Below are 19358 nucleotides of genomic sequence, written 5' to 3'. Positions count from 1 at the left end.
ACAGTCTTGTTTATGTTTCATGTTTAGTCTGACTTTTCTCGAGTGTAATAATTTGAATGAAATAAAAAATAATAACTGTCTAGTAACAAAAAGAACATTTTCTATTCACCACTGTTGGTAAAATTGGCAGTTTACTAACATTGCAAAATGTCTACATAACAGTAAAATACTTACTGATCATTATCCCTCATGATTAACAGCGCAAACATAACAATTTTTTTTCATCTTAAAATGAGGGATGTACGCAAGATTACACTTTTTAAGATCTGTGTTGTTTCATGGCTACGATGAGCCACAGTATTTGTGATGTTATATCCGCATGCTGCACATTTACTACAGCACATTACCATATAACGTACATTGTGTCCCAAAAGCAGAGCTAAATACAGTCAAACTTGAACAAGTGACCACCTCTACATTGTAACATTGGGTAACATAAATTCGGGATTTTTCCGATAATGGTTGACTGAAATCAATCTAGCAGAACAATAAACCATCCTTTTTTTCTATTATTCTGTCAGTATCATGTACTATCTTTGCACTAATCATATATATGGTAGATTGTCTCTAGTCGTGCTGACACCATAATATTTCAACTTGAAACTACCGTCCGCCGCACGCACAATGACGGTGCTGTCGGACAGGGGTGAACATTAATTCGGGAGAGAAGATTCGTCTTGAATATCTTACCACTAATCACAGTTTATACAGCAGCTATTCGTTCCATCCTTGCCTTGAGGAGAGTGCTATGGATATAGACGTGTCCAAGTAAAAAAAAATACACGAAAAAACGGCCGTACTGCACACATCAGGCCTCCGGGAACAACCCGTGTGTTGAGTCGGTAGAACGTTACTCAAAGTCGATCCCCACCGTCATGGAAATTTGTACATTATTCATCGGGGCGTTAGCTGGATGCCGTAGAAATGGTAATACTACTATGTCCATGTGTTTCTGCTTGTGCTAAGAGCAAACTTTGAGGAAAACATCGCCATCAGTCCACTATCACACACAACATTTGGACAAAAAAGTGTTCCTCGCAAACGTTTGATGTCTGCCGAATAGCAGGATTCTGGGAACAAATATGGCGGCGGGAAAATTCACCGTAGTGCCGTAGCCATTGGTTGTAGCAACAAAGAGGCGTTTTGATGATTAATCACACTTAGAGTCCAGTTGTAGGTTAGCAAAAGAGATTCTAATAAGTTGTATTGTAAATAATTGTGTTGAGCAGGAAGCGGATGTGACATTTGTCTTATAAACCAGCGAACAACTATGTGTAGTATAATTCTCCCACGAAGCCTTCAGACTGTGACAATAAGGGACGGAGAGTTTTTGACGTAGCCAACTTCTAATGCATGGTTATCGAAGCTTTTCAGACAGTGTTCTGAATACGTTAGTCTGTCAAGTTTGCATTTCTAGCGGTATTACTGATGTTGCATCTAGCACAAATCCCTAAATACCCCGTTTTCGAAAAATCCCGAATTTAAGTACCCCGCGAATTTATGTTACCCAACGTTACATACATGTACCAGGTAAGGACCACCTGGCCAATATGACCACTTTTTGGTCGTCCCTTAGATATTTTTCCACAACTCAATCACGCACTAAGAATCCTGTCAATAGTGACAACCTGTCCACATAGACCAGATTTTATCGGTCTCCTGAGTGGTTTTCTTGGGCAGGTTTGACTGTAACAAGATTTCCTGGGATGGGTCATATCCATTCCGTTCAAAGGTCTACATAGGTAGATTCGTTCTAACAAAATATTACTCCATCACCACCCTACAAATCACCACTGGGTGGCAAACTACAACATTTCTAGGGCTGACATCAAATATAACAGGCAGTAGGATATAGCATTTGTTTAGCTATCTAGAGCTTTTTCTAAGCCACTTTATTGAACTTACTTGACTTGGTTGCAGTAGTAGTTATCATCGCATAACTCTTAGCTCCAACATGTGACAAGATAGTCCCTAGTTCATCATCAATTAGACAAATACAGCACCTCTCAAGATACGTTTGTATCTAAATGTGTCATAAATAGTTTGTTCACATACAAATATAGACATTAGTGAGAGAAAGATTCACCAGACTTTACAGGTATAATCACTATGGGGGCAATTATAGCCCAACTAACGACAATCTTGTCACATGTCTTCGTACAACATGTATTGTCAAATTCTCCAGCACAACATCGCAATCTGCGGTTCAGAGCCAATGTGCAAATGTAACCTTGTAACTGCCAACTTTTATTGATGTTTTATACATGTTTGCTTCAGCCATACTTAAAAGAGGCCATTGCACTGTTCAAAACTGCTTCAAGCACCATATCCAAATTATGGAATTTCACACAACTCTTTCCAAGCTGTTTCCAATTACAGACTTTTAAGGTTCCAATTAAAGACTTTTAAGGATCCAAACAAATCAGGTCTTAACCAGCATGCAAATCCGAACACCAGCAAATACAAAACTTGCTTCATTGGAATCACATTTACCTGGCTCATACACCTTAAGTGATAACGAATGATTGAAAAGTCATAGTATTCTTGAGGCAAGGTTTGAGGCTTGTTTTCCTGGACTAATGATTTCTAGTGTACCTAAGTGAAACCCCTTTTTCTCATGATAAATTTCTGTATTGTTAAACAATACCATCAGTGAATGCTACCTCTTCATAGCACTGAACCATAAAAAGTGTTATGTTGGAGAGCCTTTTACATTATTTTGTTCCAGGAGCTGAGAGATGCCAATACTACATGTACTACTACAGCCAAGTCTTACAGTAGGCTGGGTGCTGTCTTGGTTGGCTCTAGCCCATGGACCGAGACAGTATCCAGCAGATATCTGTGAGGAAACCAGCCCCTCCCCCTAGAGGCTGCTCCCCGTCCCCTCCTCCCCCAGCACGACCTTTCTGTAGATACGGTTCATCTGCTCCAGGAAGATGAAGGTGATGACGGTGTGCGGGCCCAGGCGGAAGTAGTACGGCGTGAAGCCCTTCCAGAGGCTGAACAGCCCCTCCTGTCTGATGACCTTGTACAGCACGTCCAGCGCCCCACGGTACTCCGCCTTCCCGTCTGGTCCAACCTTCATGTTCTGTATCCTGTACATGGGCAACCAACAATTTGTTATCTCTGATAGAAACTAATATGTAAAGTGTCAAACATGTATGGTAAGAGTAAAGCTGACTGTAATTGGCTAGATTTACCTTTTCCATGGTTTGACTATGATTTGGTTATTGTAATGGATACTTGTTAACTACAATTTGTGACCAAGAATTCTAGTGTGTATCATGAGTCTACAGTAAAATACTTAAATTACAGGTAGTGATTTGGGGGTTGAAGACAAATTTTTAGGGCTTTTGCCGACTCCGAGATCGTGGCCGCGGAGATTGGCGAGGTTAAGACGGAAATGCACGAATTTGACATCTTCTCACATGATTCGTCCCCAAAGTTATCACGGGAAGTGTCGGAACCCCCCCGAAAAAACTCATGTCGGTGCGAGGCTGTTCGAGGCAGTCGGAATGCACCAAAATGCCACCAGCTTGCGCGGCGCTGTGGGTTTTAGTTTATTTACAGCGCTGCTAGTTTGCTAAGTCTATATAACCTCCTAAATTGAGAACCATTGAATCCTGAGCCTGACTTTTTTTATTCTGCAAAATTGTAGGTTGCTTTAATTTTCTTCTGCAATCTTGAAAATCCTTCTGCAATTTGCAGATTGCAAACGGGTATTTCGAACGCTGATATGGCTACAGACAGGTTTCTTCTTCTTCTTCTTTCGGTTAAGGCAGCCGCCTTCAACGTGGTGAAGATTTTGCTGCCTTTCTACTACTGGAAGTCTATTGCAAGTTGAGAGTGAGGATGTGGTTGGGAATGGGAGGGGTGGGGAGTTAAACCTGTTGTTTGAAACTGTCAAGAGTTGAACTGAGGGCGACCGAGGCTGGAAGGCTATTCCAGTCCACGGTTGTCCTTGGGAAGAAGGACTGTCTTCTGTACTTGGTTCTAGATCCAGGGACTCTGTACGCTGCCGTATGCGAATGTCTGGACGAGGGGGATGGTGCTGCAGGGGTGGGGGCAACTCTCGAGTTTAGTACTGACCTGGTTTTTGCGATGTCCACTGGCATGGATGCAGCAGTGGTGACCAGGCCACTGATCATACTGGCGACAAAGTGACTCAGGATGTTATCACGAAACCAGCCTGAGGAAAAAAACAACAACTTTATGTGAGGAATCAATCTTTTTTTTTCATTTTGTATCAAGAAACTCATAGAGAAGAACTTTATTGCATGACAATTGTACACGATACAATGTATGGGAACAACTGTTTAACATAGTACATGATAGAGATCTAGCATAAAACTAAAATCCTAATTAATAAAACAATAAGCGCTAGCATAAGTCTTTGATAGAATGTTATACATGTAATCGAGTGAGGCTAATCATGAGTTTCGGTATTTTTTTCTAATAACAAAGCAGTCCTTTATACATTTAGAAACTTTTAGTAATTTTGCATTGTGGGAGTTGTTATATCTTAACAAGGACATTATATCCTTGATCTTAGATACATTCAAATCTGTCTGTAGCATCGAATCTCTTGAAATCTGTTGTAAATTAGTTTTATTTTTAAGGTCTAGCTAGTCAAAAATTGAACTCTGTGAGGCATTTCTTAATTCCAAGACACAAACCTGTGCCCAAGAGGAACTGCTTGGCTTGAGAGTAAGATGCCAGTTGAGCTGCATTCACCACAACAGCTCTGGACACTGTCGGACCACAACCCTGGAACACAAGCAAAATTACTTAACACCAAGGTATATGGGCTGTCCACGACACTCGCAATACTATGGCTCACACATAAAACAGTTCTGTATTGGTTACAGCATGCAAGTGGGAAGGTGATTATGAACACAAAAAAGACTACAGTAAAACTTGTCTAATAATGCTAATCACAGCCTTCTGGTTTAACATTTTAACCAGCACAAATATCTGCAGACTTAAGTTTACTGCGTTTAGTTTCTGCTATACAATGTGGGCCTACAACTTTCCCTGTATTTTCCTTACTGTTTTCATGACAAATTGACAATCTAATCTGAACTAAGTAAGGATTCATGTACTTACTCTCCATAATGTAAAAAGGCCTTCTTCCCTTGTTATCCGAGCCAAGGCATTAAAAACACTGCTGTAGTTCCTTCTTTCAGCTACAGGTAATCTACAAAGGGGGAATATATGTTCAAACATTTGAGAAACATAAGAGAAGGGAATGTACAGCTTTTAGGGACATTCAAAAAGCAACAGGAAGTAACACACATGCAACAAAAAGCACAAAAGCTTGAAGGAAAAAAGGTATTTTCGTGACAGCATTTGAACAGTACTGTATTTTGCTGTTGTGTACAAATCAATAGCAGATGCATCAAGTCAGTGAGAGTTTCTTTACCTTCCATCCGCTGTCATCCTTATAAGTGAGATCTCAGCAGGAGTTCCTACAAATGCCCCGATTGCACCTGCAGTCATACCTGGGGACAAGAAACAATAAGTCTTTACTTGCATCTAGTCTGAGGCAAGTAGTTTGTCTTCTAGGCGTTTCAAATACAATCCCTCCTAATCAGTTCAGTTCAGTTCATCCTCTTTTTAGAGGTGACACAAGTGTTTCCACAAGTTCCTGTCACACATGACAGATCGAAGTTCCTCATCTTCAAGGCCAACATCCTCTTCGATTACTTTCTTTAGTGTCAATGGCGGGCGACCACGCCTACTCCTTTCATTTGGTTTCCAGAGGAGAACCATACCCGCCATTTTCTCGTGGCGCAAAACATGGCCGGCCAGAGACAACCTACGGTTGCGAATAACCTTAGAAATTGCGAATAACCTTAGAAATCTGTGGCATGTGTTATCCCTCCTAATACCTTATTGCAATGTCTCATAAAAATCACCAGTGATCCTCTCTTTCTCATGAGATGTCTAAATGTACATACCTATGCCAGCTTTCATGAAGAAGTTGGGAGGCTGTCCATTCTTGCTAAACTTCTCAAACAGAATGGTGTAGATGCCCAGACGAGTAGTGGTGTAGGAGGCCTGTCGTAGAAGTCCTGCAGACAACCTGGAGAGGGAAAAGCTTTATTTAAGTACAGTACAGTATTTTGTATTGATGTATTACATGTAAGGGACCACAAGAAGAATAGCTAGCAGAAATGTCAAGCTACATGTACATGTAATTTTGGAACCAACTAAAGTCAAAGTACAGGGCTCTCTACAGCTTTACACCTAACTCATTGTTTGGGGTGCCTGTTAAATCTGTAATGTAACTTGCCCCGTCCCCCCCGGGGGTCGACCGATGATGATGATGAAATCTGTAATTTTAAGCCTACAAAAATTCATCAATTCAATGACTTGAAGTTCTGATTTTTTTTTTGGACAGATGGGGTGAACTTTTTTCTGCCCAAGAAGAAAATGTTGGTCCTAGGATGGAGGGATGGGTCCTAAAGACAGCCCTGATAAAGTAATATACGCTATGATTATGAATGTGGTGTGTAATATTTGAGGTAATAAAACTGACTTTTGGTCATTTATGACTTTCTCTTTCTTGAAGCTATTGAAGTGAACCTCTAATTTTTTTTCTAATGAAGATTACACAGAAAAAGGATCATCAGAAAATGGAAACTGTAAGCAAAATTTGATTGCACAAAGCTTGCTAGAAGAAGCTTAACCCCCCTATTTAATTAAATGTATATCTTTAATCATTAAATTTGTTAAAGTTAAAAGCAAGAAATGTCTGTTCTACTTACCCTGTATACATGCCAATTATGCCTTCAGATCTCAATATACTTGTCACAGCATGAAAACTGGTCTTATATTGTCTCTTTCCTCCTCCTTCACCTGTAAACAAGAACATCAAGTGTTTACAACACGAATCAGTCCATGTGGTACCAGAACTGCAAAACAGTGTGTATATAAACAAATTTAACAGTGCTTCTAAGTTCTATGATTTATTATAGCTATTATAACCATAATCAAAAGATCAATGGCACTAATTGAATAGTCATAACCCTACAGGAAATGCACATTTTAACTGATATACACAATCAAATAAGACTTTACAATCCATTCATTTGTACATTGTTCTCAAGCATCACAAGGTAGAATTTCATTTGTAGATCAAAAAGTTATACATGTGAATATACTCACCACTTAGCTGCATTCTATTTTTCACCAGATCGAGAGGTTGAACAAATAGAGTTGCGCCCATGCTAGAATTAGAAAAACAATTTATAAGTAAACTGCAAGTCGCGAACAATAATGGTGAAAAACTGAAGAACTTACATGGACATTGCAAGTAAGTACTGCAAGTAATTCTCACATGTCTGTGACATATTTGTAACCTTAGTACATCCACACAGACTTGGTACTGAAATAAAGTTAGTGATTTTGATGTTAAATCAAGGCAGTTTAATACTATTTAACAAATTACCCCCTTGGTTATGTCAAAGATTAATTGAATGAGCCATCGCCCTAGGGCTGTATTGTACTTCAGGTAACCTGGGCACAATACTCTTCGCATGTGGGTTTGCCAATCTGGTCAGCAACATATGTCTCAAACATACTAAATGCTCTACTATCCAAGTTGGCCCTCTCCCCTAATGCTAATATTACTAGTACTACTAGTTTAACGAAGGGCAGTGTTGGGAACACATATTCTATGGTGGTCAGCCATTGTTCCAAATGGGACTGGCCATAAGAATATTAAACAATGATCCTGTTCAGATGTTTCACCATCAACGGATCTTGTTCAGATATTTTGAATATAAAGTGATTGGTATGCCAGCAATCAAAGTGTACAGTCGTCTGTGTCTCTCCTCTAACACTAGTCTAGAGCCAGGTGTAAATAGAGGGCAAACTGCATCATGTTTGTGAGCTATGTGGCAAAAGTTATGGGTATAAATGCATCCCAACTCTAGACTCTAGACTTTCAACTCTAATTACTAAACAATAGAATATAGAGTGGTAACTTTTTGTATAATCTATAACCACTCTATGAATTGTAAAGGTAGGGTTGTGAGGGCATGTAAAGTGGTGGAAATAGTACTATTAGTGACTACAGTGCAAAAGCAATTCAAACATGAGGACATTCCAGCTCTGTCTAAATAATGGACTGGTCAGACAGGTTATTTTTCTGTTACCACTGTATTTCTCATGCAAATACATTGTAAAAGTAGGGTTGATAGAGCTGTGATGGAAATATATTTTTAAGTGGCATAAATACCTCATTTTTGTGAAATGCAAAAGTTAAGCTTAAACATAGTCAAAGATCATGACCTACTTTTCTTGTGCTATTGCAATCAAGAGTAAACAATAATACACTCTTATAAGAAGTATGATACACAGGGACATCTTTCTATGTCAGATCAATACAACACAGCTGTTGCATCATGCAAAATGTCAAAGGTCACCACGAGTCACCGGCTAGCTAGAACAGGGATAGGTGATATTTTTCTTGATTTTTATTATCAACGAAGTTACTACTGATTATGGAACATTCTTTCTCATGCTATCTCTATTCCTTCTCACTCTTTTGCATTTCCTTTTTTTTTCGTGTCAGTGCGTAGAGCCAAGACAAGGAGGTCTTGAGGCAGGCCATCGTTTTCTTTGTACAGTATATAGCCCTAAAGGCACACACTTTAAATGGAGACTTGATGGCTTGGATTGCACAGAATGTATTCATAAGGAATCCCTAGAAAGCAAGGAGGTTTTACATGACAACAGGCAAGCATTGTTGAGACTTCAATTACAAAGCAATTATTGATATTCAAGCTCAAAACAGAAGTCTACATTTCCAAAAGTTATAATTTTTAAGACGTTGAATCTTTAGAAAACAACGTCCCACTTTGAATAATGCACAGGTACGACCTCCGCTGGATCATGACATTGCTGACATAGGACAAGAGGGCGTGAACCCAGTCCTGCACTCAATTAGTCCCAAAAATTATGCGAAACTTGCACAGCGAAAGAGGGGGGCGTGACAAGAAAACATTTCTTTTGCGCCTCATGTTATAATCCTGGCATGGGAGCGAATCAGTGCTGTAACAAAAAAATGCAGAATCCAAACGCAAGTTCCGACAACTACTAGTATTTCAAAACTGAGATAATCTAGACGGCCACAAAACCCCCAGTCCTACAATAAGCCTTGCGACAGATTAAGGTCTCGGACCGGAGTTTTTTTGCGATTTCGTATGTAGGCCGACACCCTCAGGTCGACGGGCTGCAATTCCGCCGAGAAAAGTAGGACGGAAAATGTAATCACATGGTCGAAAAGCGGTTTTCTGCTGTTTTCCGATGTATTTATCGGTATTGTCCGTTGTCCCTTTATTTTGGGTAGAAACCATAGTAAAATGTAAATTTGGCATCCGAAAATTATCATTTTTTTACACTTTTTTGATAGAACCTGCTCGGAAAAAACGAGTTTTCCTGGGGTCACGGCATATATGCTGAGAAAGCTTAGTAAATGGTGTCTCTGAAAAATGAAAAAAATAAAAAAGTCATGTGATAACTTTTTCGCAATCTCCGATGACGCAAATTCGGTGAAAATGCATTAAAAACGATGCTATTTGGGTCATCAGGCGAGAAAACTGCATCACCGTTCCCGCGGACTAATACAAAAAAGGCTTCGATAGCGAACCAACTGCACCGCGCCCAAAAATACTACAACTCGCGGGCTTTTCAGAAGATTCAAAATATCCATACACAGCTAAAACCATCACCAAGCAATCTCGGGCAGAAATCAGGGTGACGACCACGCACTTCCGGCAGATTACCGGGTCATGACCCAACCCCCGGTCACAATTGAACTCCGACCCGGAACCTTAAGAAACATATTATGTCTTAAAATTTGTTCAAAATTTTTAGAAAAGTTATATCCACCATATATCCAAATTTGGCGTATCTGCGACTATTACTTTTCCCGCAGCAGGGGTTTAAAGTCATGTGAAAAACACTGTGTTTTAAGGCTATTTTGCCAACGTGCAGGCCTTAACAACGTTATAGTAGGGAAATTGATAAAAACATCATTTTTCAGGACATCGCTTTTCAAAAAACAGGTAAAACGGGATGGAGAGCCTGCTCATGCCCTTGGCTTGGACATTATGCGGACTTTCCGTCGTTTCGGTGCTGCATATTGGCAGAAAAGCCTCTTTAAGAGTTGGCGTCGGTGACGTCACGCAGTGACGTCATGGTTCTCGAGGAAAACAGCAGGGGGTCGCGTTTTAAGTTCGTAGCTTTTAACTGAAACGAAGAATATGTCAAATTTTGGTATAGACTGGTAGAGCACGGGTCGCACATTCCGAATCAAACGCGTCCGACATCAAATTCTTCACTAGTTCGCCGTAAAGGCCCCTTAAGTAGCACAATGCTCCCTAAATGTGTAAAAGAATGCATTCTGACACAGTCCAAAGCGCAACCTGGAGCATATCATCAGAGCTAGAAGCGGGCAGTTTAAATAAGTGCGTCCGAGATGTGTAGCGCGCCTAGTAGGCTATCACTTCACACCATCAAAAGAAGAAAAGATCGCGACGTTAAGGAGCGATGAACCAAAAGTCAGAAAACCAAGTTTCGCCTTAAGAAGGCTTAAAGCACTTAGATTTTAGCTTAATTCACCCATTTAAGTCATCATAAAGGCGGGGCATCGCGAAAATCATACCGAAGGTCAAGTTGAGACATGGGCTTCCATCAAATGACGTAGTCAGTGAAATCCTTTTGAAAACGGTTTGGCGGCCAGAAATGATTAAAGATGGCCGTATTTGAGGTTTTGGAGGGGGGGGGGGGCAAATGGGGGAGGGGGGCGCCAAGCACCTGTCCATGGATATATCGAATTTAAAACAGAAAAAAGGGCAAACTTCGAGGTTTTTTCAAACAAACTTACAGATTTTGATAAAAGCTTTCGAATGCGTCGAAATAACGTCATCTATGACGTCATCGACGTAGCCGCTGCCGTCCTTTTAAGGTCTCGGACCGGAGTTTTTTTGCGATTTCGTATGTAGGCCGACACCCTCAGGTCGACGGGCTGCAATTCCGCCGAGAAAAGTAGGACGGAAAATGTAATCACATGGTCGAAAAGCGGTTTTCTGCTGTTTTCCGATGTATTTATCGGTATTGTCCGTTGTCCCTTTATTTTGGGTAGAAACCATAGTAAAATGTAAATTTGGCATCCGAAAATTATCATTTTTTTACACTTTTTTGATAGAACCTGCTCGGAAAAAACGAGTTTTCCTGGGGTCACGGCATATATGCTGAGAAAGCTTAGTAAATGGTGTCTCTGAAAAATGAAAAAAATAAAAAAGTCATGTGATAACTTTTTCGCAATCTCCGATGACGCAAATTCGGTGAAAATGCATTAAAAACGATGCTATTTGGGTCATCAGGCGAGAAAACTGCATCACCGTTCCCGCGGACTAATACAAAAAAGGCTTCGATAGCGAACCAACTGCACCGCGCCCAAAAATACTACAACTCGCGGGCTTTTCAGAAGATTCAAAATATCCATACACAGCTAAAACCATCACCAAGCAATCTCGGGCAGAAATCAGGGTGACGACCACGCACTTCCGGCAGATTACCGGGTCATGACCCAACCCCCGGTCACAATTGAACTCCGACCCGGAACCTTAAGAAACATATTATGTCTTAAAATTTGTTCAAAATTTTTAGAAAAGTTATATCCACCATATATCCAAATTTGGCGTATCTGCGACTATTACTTTTCCCGCAGCAGGGGTTTAAAGTCATGTGAAAAACACTGTGTTTTAAGGCTATTTTGCCAACGTGCAGGCCTTAACAACGTTATAGTAGGGAAATTGATAAAAACATCATTTTTCAGGACATCGCTTTTCAAAAAACAGGTAAAACGGGATGGAGAGCCTGCTCATGCCCTTGGCTTGGACATTATGCGGACTTTCCGTCGTTTCGGTGCTGCATATTGGCAGAAAAGCCTCTTTAAGAGTTGGCGTCGGTGACGTCACGCAGTGACGTCATGGTTCTCGAGGAAAACAGCAGGGGGTCGCGTTTTAAGTTCGTAGCTTTTAACTGAAACGAAGAATATGTCAAATTTTGGTATAGACTGGTAGAGCACGGGTCGCACATTCCGAATCAAACGCGTCCGACATCAAATTCTTCACTAGTTCGCCGTAAAGGCCCCTTAAGTAGCACAATGCTCCCTAAATGTGTAAAAGAATGCATTCTGACACAGTCCAAAGCGCAACCTGGAGCATATCATCAGAGCTAGAAGCGGGCAGTTTAAATAAGTGCGTCCGAGATGTGTAGCGCGCCTAGTAGGCTATCACTTCACACCATCAAAAGAAGAAAAGATCGCGACGTTAAGGAGCGATGAACCAAAAGTCAGAAAACCAAGTTTCGCCTTAAGAAGGCTTAAAGCACTTAGATTTTAGCTTAATTCACCCATTTAAGTCATCATAAAGGCGGGGCATCGCGAAAATCATACCGAAGGTCAAGTTGAGACATGGGCTTCCATCAAATGACGTAGTCAGTGAAATCCTTTTGAAAACGGTTTGGCGGCCAGAAATGATTAAAGATGGCCGTATTTGAGGTTTTGGAGGGGGGGGGGGGCAAATGGGGGAGGGGGGCGCCAAGCACCTGTCCATGGATATATCGAATTTAAAACAGAAAAAAGGGCAAACTTCGAGGTTTTTTCAAACAAACTTACAGATTTTGATAAAAGCTTTCGAATGCGTCGAAATAACGTCATCTATGACGTCATCGACGTAGCCGCTGCCGTCCTTTTAAGGTCTCGGACCGGAGTTTTTTTGCGATTTCGTATGTAGGCCGACACCCTCAGGTCGACGGGCTGCAATTCCGCCGAGAAAAGTAGGACGGAAAATGTAATCACATGGTCGAAAAGCGGTTTTCTGCTGTTTTCCGATGTATTTATCGGTATTGTCCGTTGTCCCTTTATTTTGGGTAGAAACCATAGTAAAATGTAAATTTGGCATCCGAAAATTATCATTTTTTTACACTTTTTTGATAGAACCTGCTCGGAAAAAACGAGTTTTCCTGGGGTCACGGCATATATGCTGAGAAAGCTTAGTAAATGGTGTCTCTGAAAAATGAAAAAAATAAAAAAGTCATGTGATAACTTTTTCGCAATCTCCGATGACGCAAATTCGGTGAAAATGCATTAAAAACGATGCTATTTGGGTCATCAGGCGAGAAAACTGCATCACCGTTCCCGCGGACTAATACAAAAAAGGCTTCGATAGCGAACCAACTGCACCGCGCCCAAAAATACTACAACTCGCGGGCTTTTCAGAAGATTCAAAATATCCATACACAGCTAAAACCATCACCAAGCAATCTCGGGCAGAAATCAGGGTGACGACCACGCACTTCCGGCAGATTACCGGGTCATGACCCAACCCCCGGTCACAATTGAACTCCGACCCGGAACCTTAAGAAACATATTATGTCTTAAAATTTGTTCAAAATTTTTAGAAAAGTTATATCCACCATATATCCAAATTTGGCGTATCTGCGACTATTACTTTTCCCGCAGCAGGGGTTTAAAGTCATGTGAAAAACACTGTGTTTTAAGGCTATTTTGCCAACGTGCAGGCCTTAACAACGTTATAGTAGGGAAATTGATAAAAACATCATTTTTCAGGACATCGCTTTTCAAAAAACAGGTAAAACGGGATGGAGAGCCTGCTCATGCCCTTGGCTTGGACATTATGCGGACTTTCCGTCGTTTCGGTGCTGCATATTGGCAGAAAAGCCTCTTTAAGAGTTGGCGTCGGTGACGTCACGCAGTGACGTCATGGTTCTCGAGGAAAACAGCAGGGGGTCGCGTTTTAAGTTCGTAGCTTTTAACTGAAACGAAGAATATGTCAAATTTTGGTATAGACTGGTAGAGCACGGGTCGCACATTCCGAATCAAACGCGTCCGACATCAAATTCTTCACTAGTTCGCCGTAAAGGCCCCTTAAGTAGCACAATGCTCCCTAAATGTGTAAAAGAATGCATTCTGACACAGTCCAAAGCGCAACCTGGAGCATATCATCAGAGCTAGAAGCGGGCAGTTTAAATAAGTGCGTCCGAGATGTGTAGCGCGCCTAGTAGGCTATCACTTCACACCATCAAAAGAAGAAAAGATCGCGACGTTAAGGAGCGATGAACCAAAAGTCAGAAAACCAAGTTTCGCCTTAAGAAGGCTTAAAGCACTTAGATTTTAGCTTAATTCACCCATTTAAGTCATCATAAAGGCGGGGCATCGCGAAAATCATACCGAAGGTCAAGTTGAGACATGGGCTTCCATCAAATGACGTAGTCAGTGAAATCCTTTTGAAAACGGTTTGGCGGCCAGAAATGATTAAAGATGGCCGTATTTGAGGTTTTGGAGGGGGGGGGGGGCAAATGGGGGAGGGGGGCGCCAAGCACCTGTCCATGGATATATCGAATTTAAAACAGAAAAAAGGGCAAACTTCGAGGTTTTTTCAAACAAACTTACAGATTTTGATAAAAGCTTTCGAATGCGTCGAAATAACGTCATCTATGACGTCATCGACGTAGCCGCTGCCGTCCTTTTAAGGTCTCGGACCGGAGTTTTTTTGCGATTTCGTATGTAGGCCGACACCCTCAGGTCGACGGGCTGCAATTCCGCCGAGAAAAGTAGGACGGAAAATGTAATCACATGGTCGAAAAGCGGTTTTCTGCTGTTTTCCGATGTATTTATCGGTATTGTCCGTTGTCCCTTTATTTTGGGTAGAAACCATAGTAAAATGTAAATTTGGCATCCGAAAATTATCATTTTTTTACACTTTTTTGATAGAACCTGCTCGGAAAAAACGAGTTTTCCTGGGGTCACGGCATATATGCTGAGAAAGCTTAGTAAATGGTGTCTCTGAAAAATGAAAAAAATAAAAAAGTCATGTGATAACTTTTTCGCAATCTCCGATGACGCAAATTCGGTGAAAATGCATTAAAAACGATGCTATTTGGGTCATCAGGCGAGAAAACTGCATCACCGTTCCCGCGGACTAATACAAAAAAGGCTTCGATAGCGAACCAACTGCACCGCGCCCAAAAATACTACAACTCGCGGGCTTTTCAGAAGATTCAAAATATCCATACACAGCTAAAACCATCACCAAGCAATCTCGGGCAGAAATCAGGGTGACGACCACGCACTTCCGGCAGATTACCGGGTCATGACCCAACCCCCGGTCACAATTGAACTCCGACCCGGAACCTTAAGAAACATATTATGTCTTAAAATTTGTTCAAAATTTTTAGAAAAGTTATATCCACCATATATCCAAATTTGGCGTATCTGCGACTATTACTTTTCCCGCAGCAGGGGTTTAAAGTCATGTGAAAAACACTGTGTTTTAAGGCTATTTTGCCAACGTGCAGGCCTTAACAACGTTATAGTAGGGAAATTGATAAAAACATCATTTTTCAGGACATCGCTTTTCAAAAAACAGGTAAAACGGGATGGAGAGCCTGCTCATGCCCTTGGCTTGGACATTATGCGGACTTTCCGTCGTTTCGGTGCTGCATATTGGCAGAAAAGCCTCTTTAAGAGTTGGCGTCGGTGACGTCACGCAGTGACGTCATGGTTCTCGAGGAAAACAGCAGGGGGTCGCGTTTTAAGTTCGTAGCTTTTAACTGAAACGAAGAATATGTCAAATTTTGGTATAGACTGGTAGAGCACGGGTCGCACATTCCGAATCAAACGCGTCCGACATCAAATTCTTCACTAGTTCGCCGTAAAGGCCCCTTAAGTAGCACAATGCTCCCTAAATGTGTAAAAGAATGCATTCTGACACAGTCCAAAGCGCAACCTGGAGCATATCATCAGAGCTAGAAGCGGGCAGTTTAAATAAGTGCGTCCGAGATGTGTAGCGCGCCTAGTAGGCTATCACTTCACACCATCAAAAGAAGAAAAGATCGCGACGTTAAGGAGCGATGAACCAAAAGTCAGAAAACCAAGTTTCGCCTTAAGAAGGCTTAAAGCACTTAGATTTTAGCTTAATTCACCCATTTAAGTCATCATAAAGGCGGGGCATCGCGAAAATCATACCGAAGGTCAAGTTGAGACATGGGCTTCCATCAAATGACGTAGTCAGTGAAATCCTTTTGAAAACGGTTTGGCGGCCAGAAATGATTAAAGATGGCCGTATTTGAGGTTTTGGAGGGGGGGGGGGGCAAATGGGGGAGGGGGGCGCCAAGCACCTGTCCATGGATATATCGAATTTAAAACAGAAAAAAGGGCAAACTTCGAGGTTTTTTCAAACAAACTTACAGATTTTGATAAAAGCTTTCGAATGCGTCGAAATAACGTCATCTATGACGTCATCGACGTAGCCGCTGCCGTCCTTTTAAGGTCTCGGACCGGAGTTTTTTTGCGATTTCGTATGTAGGCCGACACCCTCAGGTCGACGGGCTGCAATTCCGCCGAGAAAAGTAGGACGGAAAATGTAATCACATGGTCGAAAAGCGGTTTTCTGCTGTTTTCCGATGTATTTATCGGTATTGTCCGTTGTCCCTTTATTTTGGGTAGAAACCATAGTAAAATGTAAATTTGGCATCCGAAAATTATCATTTTTTTACACTTTTTTGATAGAACCTGCTCGGAAAAAACGAGTTTTCCTGGGGTCACGGCATATATGCTGAGAAAGCTTAGTAAATGGTGTCTCTGAAAAATGAAAAAAATAAAAAAGTCATGTGATAACTTTTTCGCAATCTCCGATGACGCAAATTCGGTGAAAATGCATTAAAAACGATGCTATTTGGGTCATCAGGCGAGAAAACTGCATCACCGTTCCCGCGGACTAATACAAAAAAGGCTTCGATAGCGAACCAACTGCACCGCGCCCAAAAATACTACAACTCGCGGGCTTTTCAGAAGATTCAAAATATCCATACACAGCTAAAACCATCACCAAGCAATCTCGGGCAGAAATCAGGGTGACGACCACGCACTTCCGGCAGATTACCGGGTCATGACCCAACCCCCGGTCACAATTGAACTCCGACCCGGAACCTTAAGAAACATATTATGTCTTAAAATTTGTTCAAAATTTTTAGAAAAGTTATATCCACCATATATCCAAATTTGGCGTATCTGCGACTATTACTTTTCCCGCAGCAGGGGTTTAAAGTCATGTGAAAAACACTGTGTTTTAAGGCTATTTTGCCAACGTGCAGGCCTTAACAACGTTATAGTAGGGAAATTGATAAAAACATCATTTTTCAGGACATCGCTTTTCAAAAAACAGGTAAAACGGGATGGAGAGCCTGCTCATGCCCTTGGCTTGGACATTATGCGGACTTTCCGTCGTTTCGGTGCTGCATATTGGCAGAAAAGCCTCTTTAAGAGTTGGCGTCGGTGACGTCACGCAGTGACGTCATGGTTCTCGAGGAAAACAGCAGGGGGTCGCGTTTTAAGTTCGTAGCTTTTAACTGAAACGAAGAATATGTCAAATTTTGGTATAGACTGGTAGAGCACGGGTCGCACATTCCGAATCAAACGCGTCCGACATCAAATTCTTCACTAGTTCGCCGTAAAGGCCCCTTAAGTAGCACAATGCTCCCTAAATGTGTAAAAGAATGCATTCTGACACAGTCCAAAGCGCAACCTGGAGCATATCATCAGAGCTAGAAGCGGGCAGTTTAAATAAGTGCGTCCGAGATGTGTAGCGCGCCTAGTAGGCTATCACTTCACACCATCAAAAGAAGAAAAGATCGCGACGTTAAGGAGCGATGAACCAAAAGTCAGAAAACCAAGTTTCGCCTTAAGAAGGCTTAAAGCACTTAGATTTTAGCTTAATTCACCCATTTAAGTCATCATAAAGGCGGGGCATCGCGAAAATCATACCGAAGGTCAAGTTGAGACATGGGCTTCCATCAAATGACGTAGTCAGTGAAATCCTTTTGAAAACGGTTTGGCGGCCAGAAATGATTAAAGATGGCCGTATTTGAGGTTTTGGAGGGGGGGGGGGGCAAATGGGGGAGGGGGGCGCCAAGCACCTGTCCATGGATATATCGAATTTAAAACAGAAAAAAGGGCAAACTTCGAGGTTTTTTCAAACAAACTTACAGATTTTGATAAAAGCTTTCGAATGCGTCGAAATAACGTCATCTATGACGTCATCGACGTAGCCGCTGCCGTCCTTTTAAGGTCTCGGACCGGAGTTTTTTTGCGATTTCGTATGTAGGCCGACACCCTCAGGTCGACGGGCTGCAATTCCGCCGAGAAAAGTAGGACGGAAAATGTAATCACATGGTCGAAAAGCGGTTTTCTGCTGTTTTCCGATGTATTTATCGGTATTGTCCGTTGTCCCTTTATTTTGGGTAGAAACCATAGTAAAATGTAAATTTGGCATCCGAAAATTATCATTTTTTTACACTTTTTTGATAGAACCTGCTCGGAAAAAACGAGTTTTCCTGGGGTCACGGCATATATGCTGAGAAAGCTTAGTAAATGGTGTCTCTGAAAAATGAAAAAAATAAAAAAGTCATGTGATAACTTTTTCGCAATCTCCGATGACGCAAATTCGGTGAAAATGCATTAAAAACGATGCTATTTGGGTCATCAGGCGAGAAAACTGCATCACCGTTCCCGCGGACTAATACAAAAAAGGCTTCGATAGCGAACCAACTGCACCGCGCCCAAAAATACTACAACTCGCGGGCTTTTCAGAAGATTCAAAATATCCATACACAGCTAAAACCATCACCAAGCAATCTCGGGCAGAAATCAGGGTGACGACCACGCACTTCCGGCAGATTACCGGGTCATGACCCAACCCCCGGTCACAATTGAACTCCGACCCGGAACCTTAAACCAAGAATTGCAAACGCCGGCTGACAAGGACACACTCTTACCCGATTATGCCTGCATTTACAAGCTCTGGGGAGCATTAAACTCGCACAAACAAATGAAAAATACTTCTGTCAAAGATCTGTGGGATAAGAAGTAATCTACGTACCCCGCAAGTCCTCCAAAGAGGAACTTGACGTACTTGGGCATCGTCTTCTTCACTTCTGTCTGGGCAGCCATGTTGGGAGAGTGGGGTGAAAGGTCACGCTCGTTTGACGTCATCAAAATAACACTCTTTATATAAAAATTTGCAGAATCATAAATATAGCCACGAAATTCCGGTTCTGAAATATTTTTTTGTCTATTTAGAGTATTCGAATCTTAATGCAAGCTTCTAACTGCACATTTTTAGTGTTTTCCCTGCTCAAAACTATAACATCACGTGACTTAAAGGTTAGGGACAGTACATTACTACTTTCGACTGGTTTCTAAAGTTCAAAAGAACACATAAATATTCCTTAATCATACTATTATAAGACATTTTAAGTCA

General features: G+C 41.5%; 1 protein-coding gene across 1 annotated transcript; it reads right to left on the bottom strand.

The window, feature by feature from the left end:
• Positions 1-2712: 2712 nt before the first annotated feature.
• Positions 2713-19094, bottom strand: LOC136443937 (mitochondrial 2-oxoglutarate/malate carrier protein-like). The gene is made up of 9 exons (XM_066441318.1): positions 18978-19094; positions 7171-7232; positions 6771-6861; positions 5961-6085; positions 5423-5501; positions 5107-5197; positions 4677-4767; positions 4090-4189; positions 2713-3095 (listed from the first exon to the last, which is right to left on the bottom strand). The coding sequence occupies exons 1-9, from the start codon at positions 19088-19090 to the stop codon at positions 2864-2866; spliced, it is 984 nt and encodes a 327-aa protein (XP_066297415.1). The 5' UTR covers positions 19091-19094; the 3' UTR covers positions 2713-2863.
• Positions 19095-19358: the final 264 nt, after the last annotated feature.

This window comes from Branchiostoma lanceolatum, chromosome 10 (genome assembly GCF_035083965.1).
Source record: "Branchiostoma lanceolatum isolate klBraLanc5 chromosome 10, klBraLanc5.hap2, whole genome shotgun sequence".
Classification (NCBI taxonomy): domain Eukaryota; kingdom Metazoa; phylum Chordata; class Leptocardii; order Amphioxiformes; family Branchiostomatidae; genus Branchiostoma; species Branchiostoma lanceolatum.
This window is presented reverse-complemented; position numbering and strand designations above follow the sequence as displayed.

Bases quoted from the DNA above. Each gene is read 5' to 3' on its own strand.
- LOC136443937 (XM_066441318.1), bottom strand. From the start codon at position 19,090: ATGACGTCAAACGAGCGTGACCTTTCACCCCACTCTCCCAACATGGCT. The intron at 7,233-18,977 runs GTACGTAGATTA...TTCTAATTCTAG, and splicing joins CTCTTTGGAGGACTTGCGGG to CATGGGCGCAACTCTATTTG. The intron at 3,096-4,089 runs GTCAGTACTAAA...GCCCATGTACAG, and splicing joins GTGGACATCGCAAAAACCAG to GATACAGAACATGAAGGTTG.